This window comes from Zingiber officinale, chromosome 4B (genome assembly GCF_018446385.1).
Source record: "Zingiber officinale cultivar Zhangliang chromosome 4B, Zo_v1.1, whole genome shotgun sequence".
Lineage (NCBI taxonomy): Eukaryota > Viridiplantae > Streptophyta > Magnoliopsida > Zingiberales > Zingiberaceae > Zingiber > Zingiber officinale.
Window position 1 is genome coordinate 2519895 of NC_055993.1, and position 22803 is coordinate 2542697.

Consider the following 22803-nt stretch of genomic DNA (forward strand, 5'->3'; position numbering starts at 1 on the left):
TTGGAATATTAAAATTAATTATTATTATTTACCCTATCAGAATATTAGAACCGGTTATTAAATTTATTAATGATTTTTATATTGATATTATATGATCAGGTAGTAAAGGAGGGGGCCCGTACGGACAGAGGTTAATGACACGTGGAGGTCAAGGTCGAGACGATCAACGTAAAAGGTGAGCTGAGCGGGAGACCACCTTGCCGATCGGCCGCAGCAAAAGGTCAGGCGGCACGGAGGTAACTTGACTAAGGGTCGAGTTTCCAACGCTCAGGAATCCACATACGACAGCTGGTTGGGCCGAGCGGCCTCTCAGCTGGGCCATAGGCCAACGTAGGTGCTATTCATCCGAGCATATGACCGAGTGGCCACTCGCTCGCCCTCGCCTGCGTCCCCCCCCCCGGACGACCAGTATGGCCGAGCGTCTCTCCCGCTCGGCCCGATAAAAGACAAAAGGTGCAGAAGAGTACAAAGGGGACGGCTAGAGATATCCTTCTCGAGATATGTGTCGTCGACAGATAGCATGGTCGGCGGTCGGACTAGACAGAGAATCGTACGGTGGAAGTTTCCACTATCATGTCAGAGATATGATCGGACGGTTACGGTATGGCGTTAGACGTGCTTTTCTGACACATCCATTTTGAGATATGTTTAGGGAAGCGTGCACGCATCGATAAGCATGCACGCACCTCCCCGGGGGCCTATATAAAGACCCTCAGACTTCGATGGAGGTATGCAATCAACCATACTGTAGCTACAGTTCTCCTTATTTTGCTTCATCTTTTTTCTCGCCTGACTTGAGCGTCTGAGGGTCGTCGTTGGGAACCCCTTCCCGGCTCGGCTTTGTTGCAGGTTCGCCGGAGGGCCACCTCATCCCGACGTCTACATGGAGCCAGCAGAGAGCGCTACATCCCTAGCTTCCATCAACTCACAGTTCGGACAGGATCAAATTGGCGCCGTCTGTGGGAACTCGAAGGCATAAACAAGCCGATCGCAGACCTTCTGAACGAACTCATCCGAGTGGATGTACTTCTGCCTCAATACGACGAACCGGCTTGGCTCAGCCTCCTGATACTCCTTGAGAGCAGAGCGAGAGGCCTCGAGGGCCTCCTGTAGGGTCTTCAGCTCGTCCTTGAGGGTCACCACCTCGGCCGAACAACCCTTCTTCTCGCCGTCAAGCAGATCCGCCAATTCCTTTACCCGTTGTTCCAGGGCGCGGGCCTCCACATTCTTCGCATCCAGATCGGCGATGGCGCTATTCTTCCAAGTGGTCTCCAGTGTTATCTCGTGGTCATAAGCTTTGACCTATTTTTCGAGCTGGCCCAGCATGTACGCCTGATCGGCTGTTTTCTTCCGCTCGGCCTCCAACAGTCCCTGGGTCTTGGAGAGCTCCCTCTGCAACTCGGCATATGAGGGCGCTCGAGGGGTGGAGAGCCTGCTAGAAATTTTGAGCAGCTTCAACTCTTCCTCCAGCATCGCCAGACGACCGACAACAGCTATGTCTTCCACCCAACGCTAGAGAAAAAAGAGCTTTTAAATCCCGAACGGAAAAATCATGCAAATAGGTTGCAAGGAATTCACCCCGGTGGCATGCTGCAGGAAGCTGTCGCCCAACTAGCCGGGACATATCGTGGCAACACGAGCGCGCGGGTCTTCCCATACCTTGGCGAGAGGCCCACGAATTGTGATGGCATGTTCAGGAGCCGTTGGCCGAGCGGATTCGGCCATATAGTCCTCTGTTGGGAGGTGCAGGACAGCCTTTATGACGCATCGTCCGCCTGACGTCGTATGAGCGGACACTGAAGGACCAGATGGTTGGTCTGATAGTGTTGAATGTATGCCCGAGCGGCGAAGCCGGGGAGGCACTGGAGGCAGGGAGCTGATCGACACCACCTCGAGGGGATCTGTCGGCAGATCCAGCTGGGAGGGTGTCCGGTCAGAGGAAAGGGTCTCGACTGATGGAGCCTTGCCTTTGGGAGAGAGAGACCCCGTCCGCGGGGGCACTGGTGTGGCTGAAGCGGCCGAGCGCAGAGGCACCTCCGTGCTGCGTCTCTTCCGGTTAAGGGGAAGATTGTCCTCTAGTCGGAGCTCTCCTCCCGAGCGGCCGGCTCCCTACTGGACGATGTTGCACCCGTCGCCTCAATTGGAGAAGTCTGGACGGCCGATGCCCCAACGTTAGCCTCGCTCTCACCCTCGTGAGAGCCGACCGGAGCGATATCCAGTCACTCCATTTCCTTGGCGGCCGCTGCCTCGATCGCCACTGCTTTCTTCTTCAGAATTTTGAATAGCACGGACTCCATTACGACGTTCGCTGTGAGGTAAAAGGAAGAAAATCAGTTAGACACAAGGCAAATGCATAAGTAAATTGCTTACCAAAGCTGCTCGGGAGTCTGGTTCGGCTCGGACTCAGGCTGAACATGTACATCACTCCTTCTTGTAGAAGCTTATTGATATCGAGCTTCAGGCTGACCATCATATTTGCAGCTTGAAGGTAGTCCGGGCGGGTCTTATACCTCTTTAGCTCGGGGGAAGTAGGTGGTCCAACCTGCCACTTAGTCAAGAAAGGGTGCCGCCCGGGAAGACGAAGGAAGAAAAAGTATTCCTTCCAATGCTTATTGGAAGTGGACATCTTATCGAAGAAGACCAAGCCAATTCGAGACTGGAACAGATAAGTGCCCAACTCGGATTGTTTGGAGTAATAAAAGTAATAGAAAACCTCCGGACGGAGGGGAATGTTGTGGATTATAAATAACACAACTACCCCGCACAAGAGGCGGAAGGAATTAGGCACGAGTTGGCTGAGCGGAATACCAAAGAAATTACAAACTTCGACGATGAAGGGATGGAGAGGAAACCGCAGACCGGCTACAAACTGGTCACGGAAAAAGCAAAGTGTGTCACGCGGTGGGATGTGCGGCTGATCGGAAGGTGAGGCCAAAATAAGTTCGAAATCAGAGGAGAGGTGAAAGGCATTGATCAGGCTCTCCGCGTCCCACGCCTCGAACCGCGACTCCATGGTCGTGTACCATGGGCCGGGAGCGAGCTCAGAAGGCTAAGAGGTGCTGGTCATTGCCGGAACAATGCGAAGAGCAAAGGCCGAAGAAAAACGGAGAGGACGATGAAGAAGGTGATCGGAACAGTGCTAAGAGAGTGCAAACACAACGGGAGGCAAAGAAAAGCGTGAAAGAACGAAGGAACAAGGGGCAAAGAGTTCTTACAGAAAAAAGGATGTTCAGAGAAGAGAGCAAATGGTCGGAGTGCGAAGAACCAGTTCGCCGGAGAACAGAGCAGGAACCTTCGAATGCACGCGATAACACGAAAGCGGCGGAGTAAGAGGAGACGGAGTTATAAAGCTTGGGCCCGATCGCTCGAAGCCGTCCGATCCAGGTCAAGGGATCCGAGGAGCAGATCTGGCCGTCAAATTCAAAAGGGCCAAGTGTCACATCAGCCCTGACAACACGATCGAGCGGTGACGGCTGCATGGCCACGTGGCGATGACTCATAGGTCGCATTTAATGAGCGTCATTATGCAGGCGTGGGCGCGTGCTCGGCCTTAATGGCGAGGATTTGCACGAATTCCGAGGAGATTTGGAGGACATCAGCATTGACCGACGTTGGGTCGGCTAGGCAATCACCGGCAAGTCGAACTCTCCGAGTATCAGTGGGTGTCACACCGAACGACAACACCTTGCGTGGCCCCCGAGCGGATGGGCATTCTCATCAGCTGCGAAACGACCGTCATGTCGCCAGGCCAATAGTCCAGTCAGTCGGAGTTGCAGCCTCCTTCGACTAGACTTGAGGGAGAGGCACGTGATCCGGTAGCAAAGGAGGGGTCCCGTACGGACAGAGGTTAATGGCACGTGGAGGTCAAGGTCGAGACGATCAACGTAAAAGGTGAGCCAAGCGGGAGGCCACCTTGCCGATCGGCCGCAGCAGAAGGTCAGGCGGCACGGAGGTAACTTGACTAAGGGTCGAGTTTCCGACGCTCAGGAATCCACATACGACAGCTGGTTGGGCCGAGCGGCCTCTCAGCTGGGCCATAGGCCAACGTAGGCGCTATTCATCCGAGCATATGACCGAGTGGCCACTCGCTCGCCCTCGCCTGCGTCCCCCCGGACGACCAGTATGGCCGAGCGTCTCTCCCGCTCGGCCCGATAAAAGACAAAAGGTGCAGGAGAGTACAAAGGGGACGACCAGAGATATCCTTCTCGAGATATGTGTCGCCGACAGACAGCATGGTCGGCGGCCGGACTAGACAGAGAATCGTACGGTGGAAGTTTCCACTGTCATGTCAGAGATATGCTCGGACGGTTGCGGTATGACGTCAGACGTGCTTTTCTGACACATCCATTTTGAGGTATATTTGGGGAAGCGTGCACACGTCGATGAGCGTGCACACACCTCCCCGGGGGCCTATATAAGGACCCCCATAGATAGTTAGTATTTTTGTGCATAAATTTGGCTCTTTAATTGAGTATTTTGCATCTCCTCATATGATGAATTCTTGTTTTATCTTATATCTTATGAGTCGAGGATTATTTAGAGCATTGTTGCATTTTCTATATATTTCTTGTGGAATCCTATCTAATAATGGTACTTTATTTGTTTTGAAGGAATAGGCTCATTGGACTACAAGAATTTGGATTGGGCCCGATCCATTAAATGGAGCTTTCCTCTTGAGCTAACCCATGTCAAACCTTCTCATCAAATCCCTAATTTTCCTCCTAAACTAAGCCCTAAACCAAATGCAAATCCCGGTTCAAACCTTGGTATAAAACCCAAAAGAATCGCGGATGAACAGTGGCTGCGCCTACTGTTCATCGTGCCATCGGCGATTTCTTCTCCGTTAGCGCGCGCGCAAGCCCCCGATTCCAGTGATAATCCCATCTTGAGCTACAGATCCATAGAGGAAGATGCAAGGAAGCTGCTGACCTATTTTTCCTGAAGCTGGAAGTTCGCCGGAGAGGTCTCGACGGAAAATTTTGCTAGGATTCAATCTTCATCTCCACTCCTGTTTGAACGGTGATGATAGCAGGAGTTCATCCTCTGTATTCGGGGAACATCAGAGAGGTTTCTCTGATGGATTTCGACTTACATCAGTCCGCCATCCACCATCCTGCAGCAAGCCATTGCTGAGCACAGAACTGAATCTCAGATCCAGATTTCGACAATTCCACACAGATCTGAACCTGTACTCTTCCAGAGAGGTTTCTTTGGTCAAGATCAGCGGAGTTCAGATCTGAAAACAGATCAGCTGCGTTTTTTTTCTGCTTTTCTGGATTTCGCATTTGAGGTTTCAAGTGAGGACTCTTGTGTGACGACAAGAGTTGTGATTCAAGAATTGGTTGTGATTGGAATTGGTTTAGTTTTAATCTTGCATTTTATTACTGTTTTTAGCTAGATCTAGATTTCGTTTGTAGCACAGTTTAGTGGACAGCTCAGTTTCTTTCCATAATTTTGCTTTTATTCCCTGTTCTGTAATGCAGAATTTCCAGCAAGTTTCTGTTAATAAAATTAGTTTACAATTCTGGTTTTCAATTCAATCATTTCAGTAGATTTTGTTGAGTTTAAATAGTTCCTGGTCTTGTAGTTGCTACAGCTTTGATTACTGTTCTTTGATATAGAAATTTCCAGCAGAATTCTTTAGTGGACTTAGTTCTGTTTTTATTTGATGTAGTAATTCCAGTAGTTGCTGTTAGTGTAATTAGGTTTTAATCTTTGTGTTCGTTGTAGTAATTTCATAGGATTTGTTAAGTGTAATTAAATTCAGAACTTGGCTTAGAGAAGAATGTTATTGTTTAGCAGTAAGAGTAGTAGTTGGTTGACTGTAGTTGTTTTAGATCTTAATTCTGCATTTTAACTCTTTTCCTCTTGTTTCTCTAGCTCTATTTCTGCACTTTTATTTCTGCAAATTTAATTCTGTTATATCTCTTTTAGTTTCTAAATCACAAAGTACGTTAGTTTTCTTTATCTAGGATTTAATTGTTGCTTAAGATCAGTTTTATTAATTGCATTTCAATTCTTAACTTAGGATTTGAAACAAATCTAAACACTTCAATTTTATCAGGAGAAAACCTCAAAAGATAAATAATTCTAATCTAAGATCAAGCATTCTACTATTAGTTTCCTTGTGAGATTCGACTTGGGACTCGTACTACATCATCGTTTTTATGAATAGAGAGTTTTCAATATTAAATTGTTAATTTGATGATTGACCATTACCAAATTTTGGCGCCGTTGCCGGGGAAGCTAGTAGAGTTAGTTTGTTTTTAGATTGTGCATAGTTTATCTTTTCTTTGTTTTCACTTTCTTGATTTTATTGTCTATCCACTTTTGTTCTAATTATTGATTTTTGGTGGTATGACCAGGTCTTCATGTGATAAGTTACTTGATATTGATCCGGAAATTGAAAGGACCTTCAGAGCTTTGAGAATTCAGGAGAAAATTTCAGAGGACTCAGGAAGTTCTTTATCATCTTCAGATACCCCCATGGCTGATCATAGTAGGACAATGAAGGAGCTTGCAGCTCCTGATGAGGCTTTCAAGTATTCATGTATCACTTACCCAACTTTAGCTGGTGATTTTGAGCTGAGATCAGGGTTGATTCATTTGCTTCCCAAATATCAAGGATTATCTGGAGAAGACCCAAACAGACATTTGCATGAATTCCATGTGGTTTGTTCAACCATGAAGCCACAAGGAATTTCAGAAGAGGATATCAAGCTAAGGGCTTTTCCATTTTCACTTACTGGAGTAGCAAAAGATTGGTTGTATTATTTACCACCGGGATTTATTACTTCATGGATTGATATGAAGAAGGCTTTCTTGGAGAAATTCTTTCCAGCCTCAAGGACTGCAACTATTAGGAAAAGCATCTGTGGGATTCAGCAAGTGGTGGGAGAGACATTATATGACTATTGGGAGAGATTTAAGAAATTATGTTCAAGTTGTCCTCAACACCAAATCAGTGAGCAGTTACTAGTCCAATACTTCTATGAGGGTTTATTACCTATGGACAGAAGTATGATAGATGCAGCAGCCGGAGGAGCTTTAGTGAACAAAACTCCAGAGCAAGCACGGGAGCTAATTTCGAACATGGCTGAAAATTCACAGCAATTTGGAAGTAGAGCACTCACTACTAGAGGAGTTGGTGAGGTTCAAATGGTTTCTAATGAACAAAAGGAGATAAAGAATTCATTGATGGAATTAACGACCTTGGTGAAACAATTAGCTTTGAACAATGCTACTCAACCTTCTGTTGTGCCGAATATGCAATTTCCATGTAAACAAAGCATAGTTTGTAGCATTTGTTCGAGTCAAGATCACCTTTCAGAACTTTGTCCAAATCTCCATCAAGATGAATCTTTGGCAGCATTCTCTAGAGCTCAGTTCCAACAAAAACATGACCCGTATTCATCTACATATAATCCGGGTTGGAGAGATCATCCAAATTTGAAGTATGGCAATTTATTCTATCAACATCCATCTTCAAATCAGCATTTCAGCCACAATTCCAGCAATTTCCAGCAACCTCAGCAAGGTTTCCAGCAGCAAAATCAGAATTTCCAGCAGCATAATCAGAATTTCCAGCAAGGTTTTCAGCATCATTATCAACCTGCAAATCAATATCAGCAATCGTATCAGCCTTATCAGCAATTTCAGAATCAGAATCAGAATCAGCATTATCAATCTCAAAATCAGAATTTCCAGCAAGCAATTCCAGCACTTCCAGCACCTACAAAGATGAGTTTAACTCAAGGAATTTCCAATAATGTTTCAAATTCAGATCCACAGCAAGCTAGATTGGAGGAATTAATGCAACAAATTCTTCAGCAGCAACAAAATCAGGAAAGGCAGATTGGGCAATTGGCTTCTAGCATTAATCAGATTCAAGCTCAGGGATCGAGTCAATTACCATCTCAAACAATTCCGAATCCTAAAGGGAACGTTAGTGCATTAACTTTAAGGAGTGGGAGAAAAGTTTCAGAATCTTCAAGAGGAAGAGCTGCTGCTGAAAATTTTTCAGAAATTCAGCCATCCGGTTCCAGCAATGAAGGACTTCCAGAAGTGCAGAATGTGCCAGTTTCAAGTTCTAATCCAATTCACATTGATCCATACGGTTTGGAACATTCACAAGGAGGTGGAAATCTGATGCCAGATTTTTCCAGCAACTCTTGTCTAGCTGAACATTTTCCAACAGCAACAACTTCAGAAAGCAGCAAATCTGGAAATGCAGGATTTCAGAATTCAGAGCAGAGCATTCCATTGCCTTTCCCTCAACGCAAAGTTCAACCAAGGAAGAATGTAGAGGAGGAGAAAGCAAAGGAGTTCCAAGAGCTTGTGGATTTATTTAGCAAGGTAGAAGTAAATGTTCCTTTACTCACAATGATCAAGCAAATTCCAAAATATGCAAAATTTTTGAAGGATCTTTGTGTGCACAAGAAGAAATTGAAGGGGAATGAGTTAATTAGCATGGGAAAGAATGTGTCTGCACTTCTTCAAACAGTTCCTCAGAAATGCGAAGATCCTGGAGTTTTTACAGTTCCTTGTGAGATTGGGAGTAATTTGTTTAAAGATGCCATGCTGGATTTGGGAGCTTCAATTAATGTGATGCCAAAATCAGTTTTTCAGACATTAGGGATTGGACCATTACAACCTACAGGAGTAGTCATTCAGTTAGCTGACCGCAGTCAGACTCACCCAGCTGGAGTTATTGAAGATGTATTGGTTAAGGTGAGAGAACTTATCTTTCCTGCAGATTTTTATATCCTTGATATGGAGGGAGACTATCCGGCCAGTAGATCTCCACTCATTCTTGGACGACCATTTTTGAAGATTGCAAGGACTAAGATTGATGTTCATGCGGGCACACTTTCTATGGAGATAGGAGACACAGTGGTCCGATTCAGTATTCTTGACGCTATGAAGCATCCTAGAGAGGATCATTCAATTCTTAGTTTGGATATTTCAGAGGAGCTGGACAGTATAAATTTCTTTTCAGTGATTGATTCAGACTCAGATGCTGCAGAGGGTGGTATAGGTGATTTTTTGTTTTCAGAAGAGGAGGATATTTCAGCCTTGGGAGTGGATGATGAGTCTTGTGGAGTATATCCGAGTGAGAAAGATAATTTATGCGTAGGGGATTGCTTAGGAGAAGCTCTATCCCTAGGATCGCCCAGAGAAGAGAAATTATGTGTAGGGGATTGCTTAGGAGAAGCATTACCCCTAGGATCGCTTTCAGTTGACCAGACACAGGATGAGTTGAAGCAATTACCGCCACATTTGAAGTATGCTTATTTAGGAGAGAACCAGCAGCTACTTGTCATCATAGCCCAGAATCTAGAACCAGAACAAGAAAGCAGATTATTAGAGATTTTGAGGCAGCACAGGAAGGCCATTGGATGGACTTTAGCAGATATTCCTGGTATTAGTCCTTCTATTTGCATGCACAGGATTTACTTGGAGGAGGATGTGAAACCAGTGAGACAACCCCAGAGGAGACTTAACCCGCTGATCCTTGATGTGGTAAAGAAAGAGGTGACTAGACTTCTACAGGCAGGTATCATTTACCCTATTTCTGACAGTAAGTGGGTAAGTCCTATCCATGTGGTTCCAAAGAAATCGGGGTGACAGTTGTGACTAATGAAGAGAATGAGTTAGTGCCCACCAGAGTGAAGAATTCTTGGAGAGTTTGTGTGGACTATAGGAAGTTGAACCAAGCAAGCAGAAAGGACCACTACCCCCTACCTTTTATTGATCAGATGTTGGAGAGACTAGCGGGCAAGTCACATTATTGCTTCCTAGATGGTTACACGGGATATTTTCAGATTTGCATCGACCCAGAGGATCAGGAGAAGACCACCTTCACTTGTCCTTTCGGTACATTTGCCTACAGACGGATGCCATTTGGATTATGCAACGCTCCAGGAACTTTTCAGCGATGCATGGTAAGTATTTTTGGTGATTTATTAGAGCATTGCATGGAAATTTTCATGGATGATTTTTCTGTATATGGTTCATCATTTGATGCATGTCTAGAAAATTTGTCTAGGGTTTTAGATAGATGCATTGAGACTGACTTGGTACTTAATTTTGAAAAATGTCATTTTATGGTTGAGCATGGTATTGTTTTAGGACACATAGTCTCTAAGAGAGGTATTGAGGTAGATCCTGCTAAAGTTAGCGCTATATCTTCCTTATCTTACCCCGCATGCGTGCGGGATGTTCGAGCTTTTCTTGGCCATGCAGGATTCTATAGGAGATTTATTAGGGACTTCAGTAAGATTGCTCTTCCACTGTCTCAGTTGCTTCAAAAAGATGTGGAGTTTCAGTTTGATCAGAGGTGTAAGGAAGCTTTTCAGAGATTGAAGGAGGCTTTGATTTCTGCACCTATCATCAGGCCACCAGATTGGGCTTTACCTTTTGAGCTGATGTGTGATGCTTCGAATTTTGCCATAGGGGCAGTACTTGCACAGAGAGTAGAGGGAGCACCACATGTGATCTGTTATGCATCGAAGACCTTAGATTCTGCTCAAGCAAACTACACCACGACAGAAAAAGAGCTTCTTGCCATTGTTTTTGCTTTAGATAAATTTCGATCATATTTACTTTGTTCTCACGTGGTTGTATTTTCTGATCATGCAGCGTTGAAGTTTCTCCTTAAGAAGCCAGATGCTAAGCCCAGATTGATTAGATGGATGCTTCTCCTCCAGGAGTTTGATTTGGAGATTCGTGATAGGAGTGGAAAGGAGAACTTGGTTGCAGATCATTTGAGCAGAATTGAAGGGGATTTGGACAATACGGTTATTGATGATGATTTTAGAGATGAGCAGCTCTTCAGGGTGCATGGTGAGTCTCCATGGTATGCAGATCTGGTTAATTTTTTAGTAGGTAATGTTTTTCCTACACAATTTTCAAAAGCTCAAAAGGATAAATTGAGAAGTGATTCGAAATATTATGTGTGGGATGATCCTTATCTGTGGAAATTTTGTAGTGATCAGATTATTAGGAGATGCATACCTGATTTCGAGTTCCAGTCGGTACTTACATTTTGTCATTCATTCGAGTGTGGGGGACATTTCGGACCACAGAGGACTGCAAGGAAAGTTTTGGAGTGTGGATTGTACTGGCCCACCCTTTTTCGTGATGCCTATGTTTTTTGTAGATCATGTGATAGGTGTCAACGAACTGGGAACATAGGACCTAGAAATGAAATGTCTCAACATTTTTTGCTATTTTGTGAGGTTTTTGATGTGTGGGGTATTGATTTCATGGGCCCATTTCCTGTCTCTTTTGGATTTTCATATATTTTGCTAGCAGTTGATTATGTTTCCAAATGGGTGGAGGTCATCCCCACCAGGACTGATGATTCTTCAGTTGTTTGTAGTTTTGTCAGGACACATATTTTCTGCAGGTTTGGCGTGCCCAGGGCAATAATTAGTGATCAAGGATCACATTTTTGTAACAGACGCATGAAGGCTATGCTGAGCAGATATGGAGTTTCACATAGAATTTCTACTCCCTATCATCCCCAAACAAATGGACAAGCAGAAGTATCAAATAGAGAAGTGAAGTCAATTTTGGAGAAAACAGTGAGACCTGACAGGAAAGATTGGAGTAAGAGATTAGATGATGCACTTTGGGCTTACAGGACAGCTTTCAAAACACCCATAGGGATGTCTCCATATAGGATGGTGTATGGTAAAGCTTGTCACCTTCCAGTGGAAATTGAACATAGAGCATTTTGGGCAGTGAAAGCTTGTAATTTTGATGCTAGCACAGCTGGAGAAGAGAGGAAATTACAACTCCAAGAACTTGAAGAAATTAGACTAGAGGCATTTGAGAACTCAAGGATCTACAAAGAAAAGACCAAGAATTTTCATGACAAACACATTATAGGGAAGGAGTTCAAAATTGGTGACAAAGTGCTTTTGTATAAATCCCGGCTTAAATTGATGAAAGGCACATTGAAATCTCGTTGGGAAGGACCCTTTAGTGTGACTAACATTTTCCCTTATGGAGTCTTGGAGATAAAGGAAGAGTCTACTGATCGGAAATTCAAAGTGAATGGACATAGGCTAAAGATATTTCATGAAGGAGCAAATGGGATGGTGATGCAAGAAATGAACAGTACCGAGGTCATCTATCCAATGTGAAAGGGGAGTCTTGCTATTTCTCATTATTTCTCGTCTTCGTAGATATACATGTTGTTACATAATTGCATGAATAATTCACTTGTTCGTTTTGGTAATTTTTATGTTTTCTAATAATTCACTTGTTTACTTGTTCCTGTCTTTATGTTTTGGTGGCTAGTTTAACTTTTTCGTTTTCTTAATAATTTTGCTTTCAAAATTAATAATTCAACTTTTAGGAATCAAGTCCTTGTGAGTATCGTGGAACTAAACTTGGTAGTTTCAAGTAGTAATAAATGGTACACCCCCCTCCTTTACACTTCTTTATATCATTTTAGAGGTTTTAAAATAAAGTTACATTTGAGCATGAAGTTTCAAGTCTTTGTTGCATAAATGAATTCTAGGCTTGCGTAAGGTTACCATTTAGTGATGGATTCTAATTGATGATTTGAAATAATAACTTTTGCTTGCCTAGTGAGGATTGAGCCTACTTGTGTGATGCACTGATGGTTTTTGTCACTCTAGAACTTGCTTGAATCTTTTCAATATTCCACTTGATCAGAGATTAAATCATTTGAATGAAGGTTATTCCAATTCCCCACTAGTTTTCACTAATTGTCTTTTCCTAAATCATCATATTATTTATCTTTCCCTTTGTTTTATTATCTTGGATATGGTTACAAGGGATGTTGTGTGATGCTTTTATTTTGACCGGGACGCCAAAAATTTAAGTGTGGGGGAAATAATTAGTCTTTGAGAGTAATCATTTACAACAAATGAAGGACCTGTTTTAAGGGAAGAAAGTTATGATTTCAATTTATGGAATAATCAGCATCAAGATTTGGATGAAAAGCAGAACTCAGATTCTGGAATTTGCCATTTTGTGAAGAAGAAATGAAGTGCTGGTTCTTGATATGAAAAACATTCTGCTGATACTGAATTGCTGAAGCTGAAAAATGATATACAGTTTCTGAAATTTTCAGAAACTGAACCTTAATTCCAAATTGCTGCAGAAGCATAATTTGTGTTCAATCTGTGCAGAATTGGAATGGAATTCTCAAGCAAATTGGAATGGAATGTCAACTGTTTAAGACATCAGATTAGCAAATTGAAAAAAAAAAAAATGGTTGCAGAAGCAGAATTCGTGTTCAATCTGTGCATTCAGTGAAGTGGTAATGCATTGGAAGGAAGTACAGTAGAATTCCATTTTTGAAAGTGAAAACTAGAATTGCAGAATTCAGAAATTGCTTCATTTGGTTTAAACTTATGGTTGCAGAAATCTGTAGAAGTTGAGTTTTGAAATTCTGATACAATGGTTGCTGCTGTTCGTGTTTGCACATCATGTTTTTCAGTAATCAGAGGTGATACTGATAGTTAATGAACAAGCTGAGAATTGTCAGTTGGAGTTGAAATGTGTTCAGTTTCAATTCCTAAGTTTCAGACAGAGCTGGAATTTAGTATCAAGGTGTATCACAAATCTGATGCAGCATTTCAATGACTGATACGTTCAAGGGAAGCCTTGCAAGAAGCAGAAACAAATGGTATTTCAGATTTGTCAGGTCCATTTTGATCTCAAGAAACTGAGTACATGTGTGCAGGAAACATTGGACAGTTGAGAAATTAGATGAAGGGCTAATCTGTGCAGAATTGGATGAAAAAAAAAATGGATCAAGGGGCAGCAATGCAGAAACAAAAACAGAATTGCAAGAACTGAAAAAAAAAAATAATGCAGAAATATGATGTTATGCATTCAGAAGAGAGAGCAAGGATGTATTCAGTTTTGTGCAGAAACACAAAAATGCAGATTTGTGCAGAGTTGCAAGAGCTGAGAGTTGTTAGCTGAAGTTGAAATATATTCAGTTTAATTGATTCTTAAGTGCTGATGGAACGAAATGGGACAAGTAAGATCAGAGAAGAGAGAGCAAGGATGTTGGTCCTGAGATAGAAACAGGTGCAGATAATTCTTAACTATGATGTGCAGAAATATGATGTTATGTGCAGGAATGTGCAAGACTGCATACTGAGTTTTATACATTAATTAGTTTAGCTTGATCGGACTGAATGACAATTAACTGTATTTGGATCAAATAAGAAGATAGTCTTTTGAAGGTTCAAGTTCAAACAGATTCGGAAAGGTTAAGAGCAATTAAACAGAATGCCCAGAAATTCTGCTGATGGTTATTTCTGTGCCAATCTGGGGATCAAGTTGTAACCAGTTAGAATTGCTGAAGCTTGTAATTCTGTGAAGTATGCATTAATATGGATCACAAGAAGTTAGATGAAGAGGAGTTGAGATTTGAGAGCAGTTAATGATGTGTAGTTGGTACAAAGTGAGGGCTGTATGAAAAATTCAGAATGGCAGTAAACTGTGCTATATGGTGTAGAGCTATTGGATCACTGGAAAATCAGAACCCAGCTATTGTTTGAGTACGATTAAATGATGATCTTGTCTCTCTACAACTTGCATGAATTGTAGGTGGTGAAATAGATATGAAAAACAGAAACACAAGTTGAAAACTGGAAACTGAAACTATTTCTGCAGTTTGTGTCTGTTATAGAATTGCAGCTAGTAGGAATTAAAAATTCGAGTTGAATTCTTGTGTCATTTGCAGAAAATAGGGTTAAGTCTTGCTGTAGATCAAATTCAAAGGAGGATTCCAATAAAAAAAAAAAAGAGAAAATGGCAAGGACTGCAGCTACAATTCTGAACTGAACTTTATTTTTCAAGAATATTCAGTTTTGTGCACAAGTTCTTTTTGATGTCTTTGATCCGAATGGATGGAATTCAAGGTACTTTTGATACAATTTTGGTACAGAATGAAGGGAATCAATAGCATGTAATGGCTGAATCAAATTACAGCTTGACCAAATGTTGTGAAAGAAATTTTGGAGCCACCTGCAGAACCAAATCTATTTTATTTAATTGAAAAAGTTCTGAAAATTGTTGAATCTGCAGATTAAAAGAGGGAATGAAGGATATAGCATGGAAATGTGCCAGCTTTCAAATTTAAATGCAGAATGCTGGAAACGGAAGTGAGACCAACAAGGAAGTACTAATTAAAGTATCTGCCATGAGTAAAAATCTGCAAAAACATTGATCAAGACTAAGAGTACAGGATTGGAAGCCATGGCTGAAAATTAGTATCACATAGCATCCTAACTCCATGTCTTCCACTTCTACTTTAACCTCTGTTCTTTTTATGGCTTTTCTAATTCTAATGCTTCCATTTGCTTTTGCTTTTGCTTTTGCTTTTGCTTTTACTTTTAATGAACCTTCATAAGAATGTATTTTGATATCTGTGATGGAGGTGAGAATTAGATGAAGAGCAAGCATATGGTAGTGCTTTTGCCATAAGTAGCTTGAGTGATCTCTACCATTACATGAAATTGAAATTAGGATGAGAGCCACTGAAAAATACCATGTGAGAATTAGTTGTGTTATTATTTTCATTTTATTCATGATGGATGAAATCATTGAGTGATTAACCGAAGTAAGAATGGAGTTCATTTGCTTGAGTCTTTGGAACTTCATAATTTTAGGTGACTTCTTTTTACTATCTTCTGAATATGATTAAAGAAGGCAAAGGGGGGTACGACTTAAGTCGTGTTTTTAGTTTGTTCATTTGCCCGGGACGAGCAAAAAGATTAAGTGTGGGGGAGTTGATAGTTAGTATTTTTGTGCATAAATTTGGCTCTTTAATTGAGTATTTTGCATCTCCTCATATGATGAATTCTTGTTTTATCTTATATCTTATGAGTCGAGGATTATTTAGAGCATTGTTGCATTTTCTATATATTTCTTGTGGAATCCTATCTAATAATGGTACTTTATTTGTTTTGAAGGAATAGGCTCATTGGACTACAAGAATTTGGATTGGGCCCGATCCATTAAATGGAGCTTTCCTCTTGAGCTAACCCATGTCAAACCTTCTCATCAAATCCCTAATTTTCCTCCTAAACTAAGCCCTAAACCAAATGCAAATCCCGGTTCAAACCTTGGTATAAAACCCAAAAGAATCGCGGATGAACAGTGGCTGCGCCTACTGTTCATCGTGCCATCGGCGATTTCTTCTCCGTTAGCGCGCGCGCAAGCCCCCGATTCCAGTGATAATCCCATCTTGAGCTACAGATCCATAGAGGAAGATGCAAGGAAGCTGCTGACCTATTTTTCCTGAAGCTGGAAGTTCGCCGGAGAGGTCTCGACGGAAAATTTTGCTAGGATTCAATCTTCATCTCCACTCCTGTTTGAACGGTGATGATAGCAGGAGTTCATCCTCTGTATTCGGGGAACATCAGAGAGGTTTCTCTGATGGATTTCGACTTACATCAGTCCGCCATCCACCATCCTGCAGCAAGCCATTGCTGAGCACAGAACTGAATCTCAGATCCAGATTTCGACAATTCCACACAGATCTGAACCTGTACTCTTCCAGAGAGGTTTCTTTGGTCAAGATCAGCGGAGTTCAGATCTGAAAACAGATCAGCTGCGTTTTTTTTCTGCTTTTCTGGATTTCGCATTTGAGGTTTCAAGTGAGGACTCTTGTGTGACGACAAGAGTTGTGATTCAAGAATTGGTTGTGATTGGAATTGGTTTAGTTTTAATCTTGCATTTTATTACTGTTTTTAGCTAGATCTAGATTTCGTTTGTAGCACAGTTTAGTGGACAGCTCAGTTTCTTTCCATAATTTTGCTTTTATTCCCTGTTCTGTAATGCAGAATTTCCAGCAAGTTTCTGTTAATAAAATTAGTTTACAATTCTGGTTTTCAATTCAATCATTTCAGTAGATTTTGTTGAGTTTAAATAGTTCCTGGTCTTGTAGTTGCTACAGCTTTGATTACTGTTCTTTGATATAGAAATTTCCAGCAGAATTCTTTAGTGGACTTAGTTCTGTTTTTATTTGATGTAGTAATTCCAGTAGTTGCTGTTAGTGTAATTAGGTTTTAATCTTTGTGTTCGTTGTAGTAATTTCATAGGATTTGTTAAGTGTAATTAAATTCAGAACTTGGCTTAGAGAAGAATGTTATTGTTTAGCAGTAAGAGTAGTAGTTGGTTGACTGTAGTTGTTTTAGATCTTAATTCTGCATTTTAACTCTTTTCCTCTTGTTTCTCTAGCTCTATTTCTGCACTTTTATTTCTGCAAATTTAATTCTGTTATATCTCTTTTAGTTTCTAAATCACAAAGTACGTTAGTTTTCTTTATCTAGGATTTAATTGTTGCTTAAGATCAGTTTTATTAATTGCATTTCAATTCTTAACTTAGGATTTGAAACAAATCTAAACACTTCAATTTTATCAGGAGAAAACCTCAAAAGATAAATAATTCTAATCTAAGATCAAGCATTCTACTATTAGTTTCCTTGTGAGATTCGACTTGGGACTCGTACTACATCATCGTTTTTTATGAATAGAGAGTTTTCAATATTAAATTGTTAATTTGATGATTGACCATTACCACCCTCGCCTGCGTCCCCCCGGACGACCAGTATGGCCGAGCGTCTCTCCCGCTCGGCCCGATAAAAGACAAAAGGTGCAGGAGAGTACAAAGGGGACGACCAGAGATATCCTTCTCGAGATATGTGTCGCCGACAGACAGCATGGTCGGCGGCCGGACTAGACAGAGAATCGTACGGTGGAAGTTTCCACTGTCATGTCAGAGATATGCTCGGACGGTTGCGGTATGACGTCAGACGTGCTTTTCTGACACATCCATTTTGAGGTATGTTTGGGGAAGCGTGCACACGTCGATGAGCGTGCACACACCTCCCCGGGGGCCTATATAAGGACCCCCATACTTCGACGGAGGTATGCAATCAACCATACTATAGCTATAGTTCTCCTTATTTTGCTTCAGCTTTCTTCTCGCCTGACTTGAGCGTTGGAGGGTCGTCGCTGGGAACCCCTTCCCGGCCCGGCTTTGTTGCAGGTTCGTCGGAGGTCCACTTCATACCGGCGTCTACGTGGAGCTGGCAGAGAGCGCCACATCCCCAGCTTCCATCAACTCACAGTTCGGACAAGATCATTATATTATTATATAACTATATATAAAGTTAATGTACAGCATTTTAATTAAATAATCAAATTAAGTTAATTCCCTCGAAAAGATCATTATTTGGAGATCGATTCCTTCGAAATGATAACATCTATGTTCCTGCAAGATAAAGCACGGGCTCCTATTGCTTATTGCTTGTCGTAATCCTTATGAAAGGAGGGGTGCGAGCTGAGCTCGAGCTAGTCGAGCTCGAGTTCGAGCTAGTCGAGCTCGAGCTCGAGTTTCATATTTAATTATGAACTCGAGCTTATTTTTTTTTAATTTTTAATTATTTTTTAATAAATAAATTAATATATTATATATTAGATACTATGAAAATAAATATTATTATTAATTCGTTTGACTCAATAAGCCACCGAGTAAATAATAATCGAGCTCGACTCGATTTCTAATTAAGTTGATTCGAATTCAATTAACTTTGAGCTTGAGTCAAATTGGGTGATTTAGATCATTTGTATTCCTGGATGTGAAAGTTTGAATAATCATCAACACCAAGCTAGTACATAGTGTTTAAAGAACATAAGTTGGAGCAAACATAATGTACGTTTGGCAACCATCATCCATCGAACGATGAATTGAAATGAATGTCCATGATTTATTTTATCCATGTTAATCTTGAGATAGATTAATAGAGATACTAGAAACAAACATATTCACTTTTTACTACTATGAATTAAAATGAAAGTGGAACCGAACACAAGTTGCCGGAACTCCGGTTGACAACGGACCGAGGGAGGTAGGAGCCCAATATTTAAAAGAAAATTAATTTTAAAATATTCCAATCAAATTTAAAATTATCCTATCTGTTCTTCGCATGCATGTGAGTCACAATCCTTATCTATTATTCAGATTCAATCATTGAGATAGTGTTTTTTTTTCATCAATTATCTATTATTTAGAATCAATCACGTCGATCACTTGCCTTGTTCAATTTCTCCACTCGGAAACATTAATCACAAACAGATAAAACAAGGATTCCACATTTAATCCTGCGCTATCCTCCAGATCATCAGATCTCTGATATCTAACTCTTGTCTCGTAGCTGCTCAACAGGAAAGCATCAACATCGGCTGGTGGCGCTGATCTGATCCTTCAGCTCTTGGATCCGCTCCGTAACAGTTCAATTCCAACAACCGTGCCTGAACACTCAACGCCAGACTCCACAGCATGACAGTGGCCTCACAGGGGACGCCGCCCGATGAGAGAGGGCGCCCAGGGCATTCATTCATTAATTGCTCCAATTCTGATACTGGGCTCACCGCGACCACACAGATTGCGGCAGCAATAACAGATCTTTGTCTGTTGTTTTCTCTTCGGAGAGGTGGAACTCTGCTCGTTGAATGTTGCCTCCGATGGCAACAGAAGATCTTCGGCCCTGTCGGGAATGAGTGAAGGAGAAGCATTTGGAATGCATAGTCAGATCTGCGATGAGTGACACGTTATATAGATTCCAGCTCTACTCGTAAGATTTTTATTTTATTATTAAAATGTTTTAGTTTGGTCTTCTTACTTGTTCGAAAGGTCTATATAATGGCTTGCCGTTTGCCGCTTGCCTCGCGGCGGAGTGTAGATGAAACTCACCTCTCTGCTCCAATGCGGGTGCGTCGCGATGTGGCCGGAGGATGCGCCGGAGACGACGCCGGTGCCCCCTCTTGGGAACGTTGCTACCGCGGCGCCCCGTGCCCGTCGCCGCGGCGTGAGACGCAGCTTCAAGCCCTGGAGGCCGTCGCTCTCAGCGATCTCTGAGCGCGGATCCACGACGGCGGTGGCGGCGGGGGCGGTCGATGGAAAAAGGGGTAGTGATGAGTCGGGCAAGGCGAAGGCTACCGTGTGTCGTCGAGTTCTTCCTCGTTCTCACAGCGATGATAACCGGTAATTAACCTCCATGGATAACTCACGTCCTCCTACTCTGTTAAAATTTAAGAAAAAGTGAACATTTTGATCCGAGTTTCTATTCTAGAAACACGAAGATTCTTTCAACTTTTGTAAAATTTAAGCTCAACGCAAAGAATTTTAATTCAGTAGTGTTGAATTATGCTATCTTGATAACTGTCTCTCTGATCTGTAGCTTTATTGAGTAGCAAGCAACCATAAACTTTCCGGTGGGTGCCCTGTACGTATCTAACAAGTGGGACTGAGAATTTGGATGACTTTGGCCTTTCAAATGGCTATCCCCATCATAATGATAATGTGTCTCAAAAGTGTGCAGTGATATATACTTGTCTTCTTTCGGGGATGAAAGCGATGATTCTCTTTTATCTTTTTGCATAGTTTCAACATCTAATATCATATGCTACAACTAAGCTATTTATTCTTTGGGACTGTGAGAGGAAAAGGAACCCTTGCATGATCTTTTTCCTTGACTTAGGACAAACCCTTGGCTGTTTAGCAGTGAGTATTTACTTGATTTTTCTTGTTTGTCGATGTATCCTCATGTGAGTTTGTCCCTCTTTCAGGTACAAGGATGTTTCTTCAGTCATTTCAGCAATTAGTCCCACTGCATATTTGTTCTAGTGCCTAAATCAGTCTACATTTGGGATCATAAAGAACATGTGATGAAGCATTATTGTCTTCTGGGAAGTCAGATGTATGTACATTTTTTTTTCATATTCTTATCGATACAAATTAATTTCGTGTGCATATCAGAATATCACCAATTCGAAGTACTGCAAAATGTATATCGGTGTAAATATTAGTAGGAACATAACACATAAAGAAGCATATCGACTATCTTGAGTTCATTTGAGATTGGGAATTAAAAGTTTGCTAGAGGTTGGTAGAGATGAGATGTGTAAGGGAAAAAGAGGTTTGGAGAGCTATTGAGCTCATTAGCGGTTGATTTTATGGGGCCATAATAGTGGCTTTTTATATAACAAACATCATTATCAAAAACAATTTAGTTAAAGCATACTGACAATGATGTTAAAAAATTCCTACAAATATCGTCTAATATGGCTAAGATGCGCTTATGTTTTCAAAAAATCAAGTTTGCATATACTTGTGAAGTATAAAGTTAACTTTGAAATGAAGAGAAATACTGTCAACTCTGATTTCCATGAGTCAATCTTGTCGCGAAGAAGTTGGATAATCTATAATTGTGCAACCATATCTGCAATTGCATCGTCATAGGCCTGGCAAACAGAAGAAAAGATTCCAAGAAAGTCCAAAAGAACAACTATGACAAACCAAGTAGAATTATGTTGGGAAAGGGAAGAAAACAACACCAAGAAATGAAAAAGCCAGATAGATTGATCAATAGGTGGAATTGAAAAACAATGGCTTTTTCTGTAGGATGCTGACTGGAACTGCAATATTAAATTCAGTATAATTAAAATAAATAGCTTTGGTTTGCATTTTCAGAAAAGTGCAATTAACAAATAAAAAAGGAAAAAAAAAAGACATCGTTATTCCTTTTTTTCCATTTTAAAAAGAAACATGCTGCTTAAACAAGGAGGAAGGAGAAATAAATTTTAAAAAGTGAACTTAAACTGAATTCATTTAATATCTGAAAATTTGTTGTTATATTTTCATAAAGCACTATTTAGTTTGAGATATAATGATAAAAATTAAATTCATTAAGATAGGAAGAATCATTTAGGAAAAATTATAAAACTTTCATAGAAAAGAAAGAGAAACAAGGACAAAATGAGTGCTTAAAATATGAAAAAACATTCATAGATTCACTAAGACAATATGGGAAGTGACAATCATTAAAGAATTACTTTTTTTTTTACTTTTTCTTTCATCTTCTTTTGTCTCAAATTACCGTTTGATTTTTCTTAACTTCAATGTCTATTTCAGTATTTCATGAATTAACACGAGATTAATTATTGTTTCATTCTTCCAACGGCTCTCTTCTTCTAGGATCTCTCTTCTTCAATCAAAATTTCAAAAGAAAGATTAACCACTACCTCTCTTTTAGCATTCTTTTTCTCTTTTAGAGTATAGATTGAAAGTTTATTGTATAATTTTTTTCTTAACTTTCTACGAACAATAACCCAATCTCTACAACTTCAATATCTTGTTAAATTTTCAGATTGAATAGAGTTGATGAACTGAATTATTATATCAACAGTTTGGCGTTAGATCAAATTCATGAAATTAGGTCAAAGAATTGCATCTTTAAAATTTTTCAACTTTGCTGCATATTTAATCCTACCGGTTATGACTTGTAATTTCATATCTTCTTGGATCCTGTCCGAAATTCAAAAAAGATGGTTAGTTGGAGATGTGGTTCTACGGTTGACTGGAAGAGGACTTCCGTAATCCTGCAAGACAAGAAGCATTAGTGTCAGGCTGAGAAAGGATTCTCGGCGTTAACCTTCCGACGCTCAAGTTAGTTCTCGACTCAGTGGAAAATAGTAGCAAACTATAGCTAGAGCGTGTAGAATGACAAATTTGCACATACCTCCACTTGTAGATGGGAATTCCCATTTATAGTGTCACTGTAGTATTTGTGTATGTATTTCCAAGCGAATGCACATTTTTCAAAATTTTCTAGGAAAAAATAAGTCAAAAAAGTGTCTCTAACATCTTTCCTTAAGGAAGCACGCAAATCCCTGATGTGCTGAAAGTTTCTAAAGTACAGTTTGGCTGCTGGACATGCTCTGTTGTCAGTGGCACAA

The 22803-nt window shown here is 41.0% G+C and overlaps 2 protein-coding genes across 3 annotated transcripts; both read left to right on the plus strand.

Moving 5' to 3' along the window:
• Positions 1-5081: 5081 nt before the first annotated feature.
• LOC121977246 lies at positions 5082-9627 on the plus strand. The gene is made up of 2 exons (XM_042529836.1): positions 5082-5250; positions 6366-9627. Exon 2 carries the CDS (start codon positions 6487-6489, stop codon positions 9625-9627), a length of 3141 nt encoding a protein of 1046 aa, XP_042385770.1. The 5' UTR covers positions 5082-5250; positions 6366-6486.
• Positions 9628-19311: 9684 nt separating this feature from the next.
• On the plus strand, positions 19312-20959 carry LOC121974415. Of its 2 annotated transcripts, XM_042525467.1 has the most exons (3): positions 19312-19640; positions 19749-20050; positions 20635-20959. In XM_042525467.1, exons 2-3 carry the CDS (start codon positions 19749-19751, stop codon positions 20690-20692), a joined length of 360 nt encoding a protein of 119 aa, XP_042381401.1. In that variant the 5' UTR covers positions 19312-19640; the 3' UTR covers positions 20693-20959. The 2 variants fall into 2 exon arrangements, with proteins under 2 accessions (XP_042381401.1, XP_042381400.1); XM_042525466.1 differs by lacking the exon at positions 19312-19640 and having other exon boundaries at positions 19706-20050.
• The last annotated feature ends 1844 nt before the right edge of the window (positions 20960-22803 follow it).

What these genes read in the sequence shown, in the direction of transcription:
- LOC121974415 (XM_042525467.1), top strand. Translation starts at nt 19,749, where the DNA reads ATGAAACTCACCTCTCTGCTCCAATGCGGGTGCGTCGCGATGTGGCCG. An exon ending in TCTCACAGCGATGATAACCG is followed by an intron (nt 20,051 to 20,634) that starts GTAATTAACCTC and finishes TCCCTCTTTCAG; the next exon opens with GTACAAGGATGTTTCTTCAG.
- LOC121977246 (XM_042529836.1), top strand. Translation starts at nt 6,487, where the DNA reads ATGGCTGATCATAGTAGGACAATGAAGGAGCTTGCAGCTCCTGATGAG.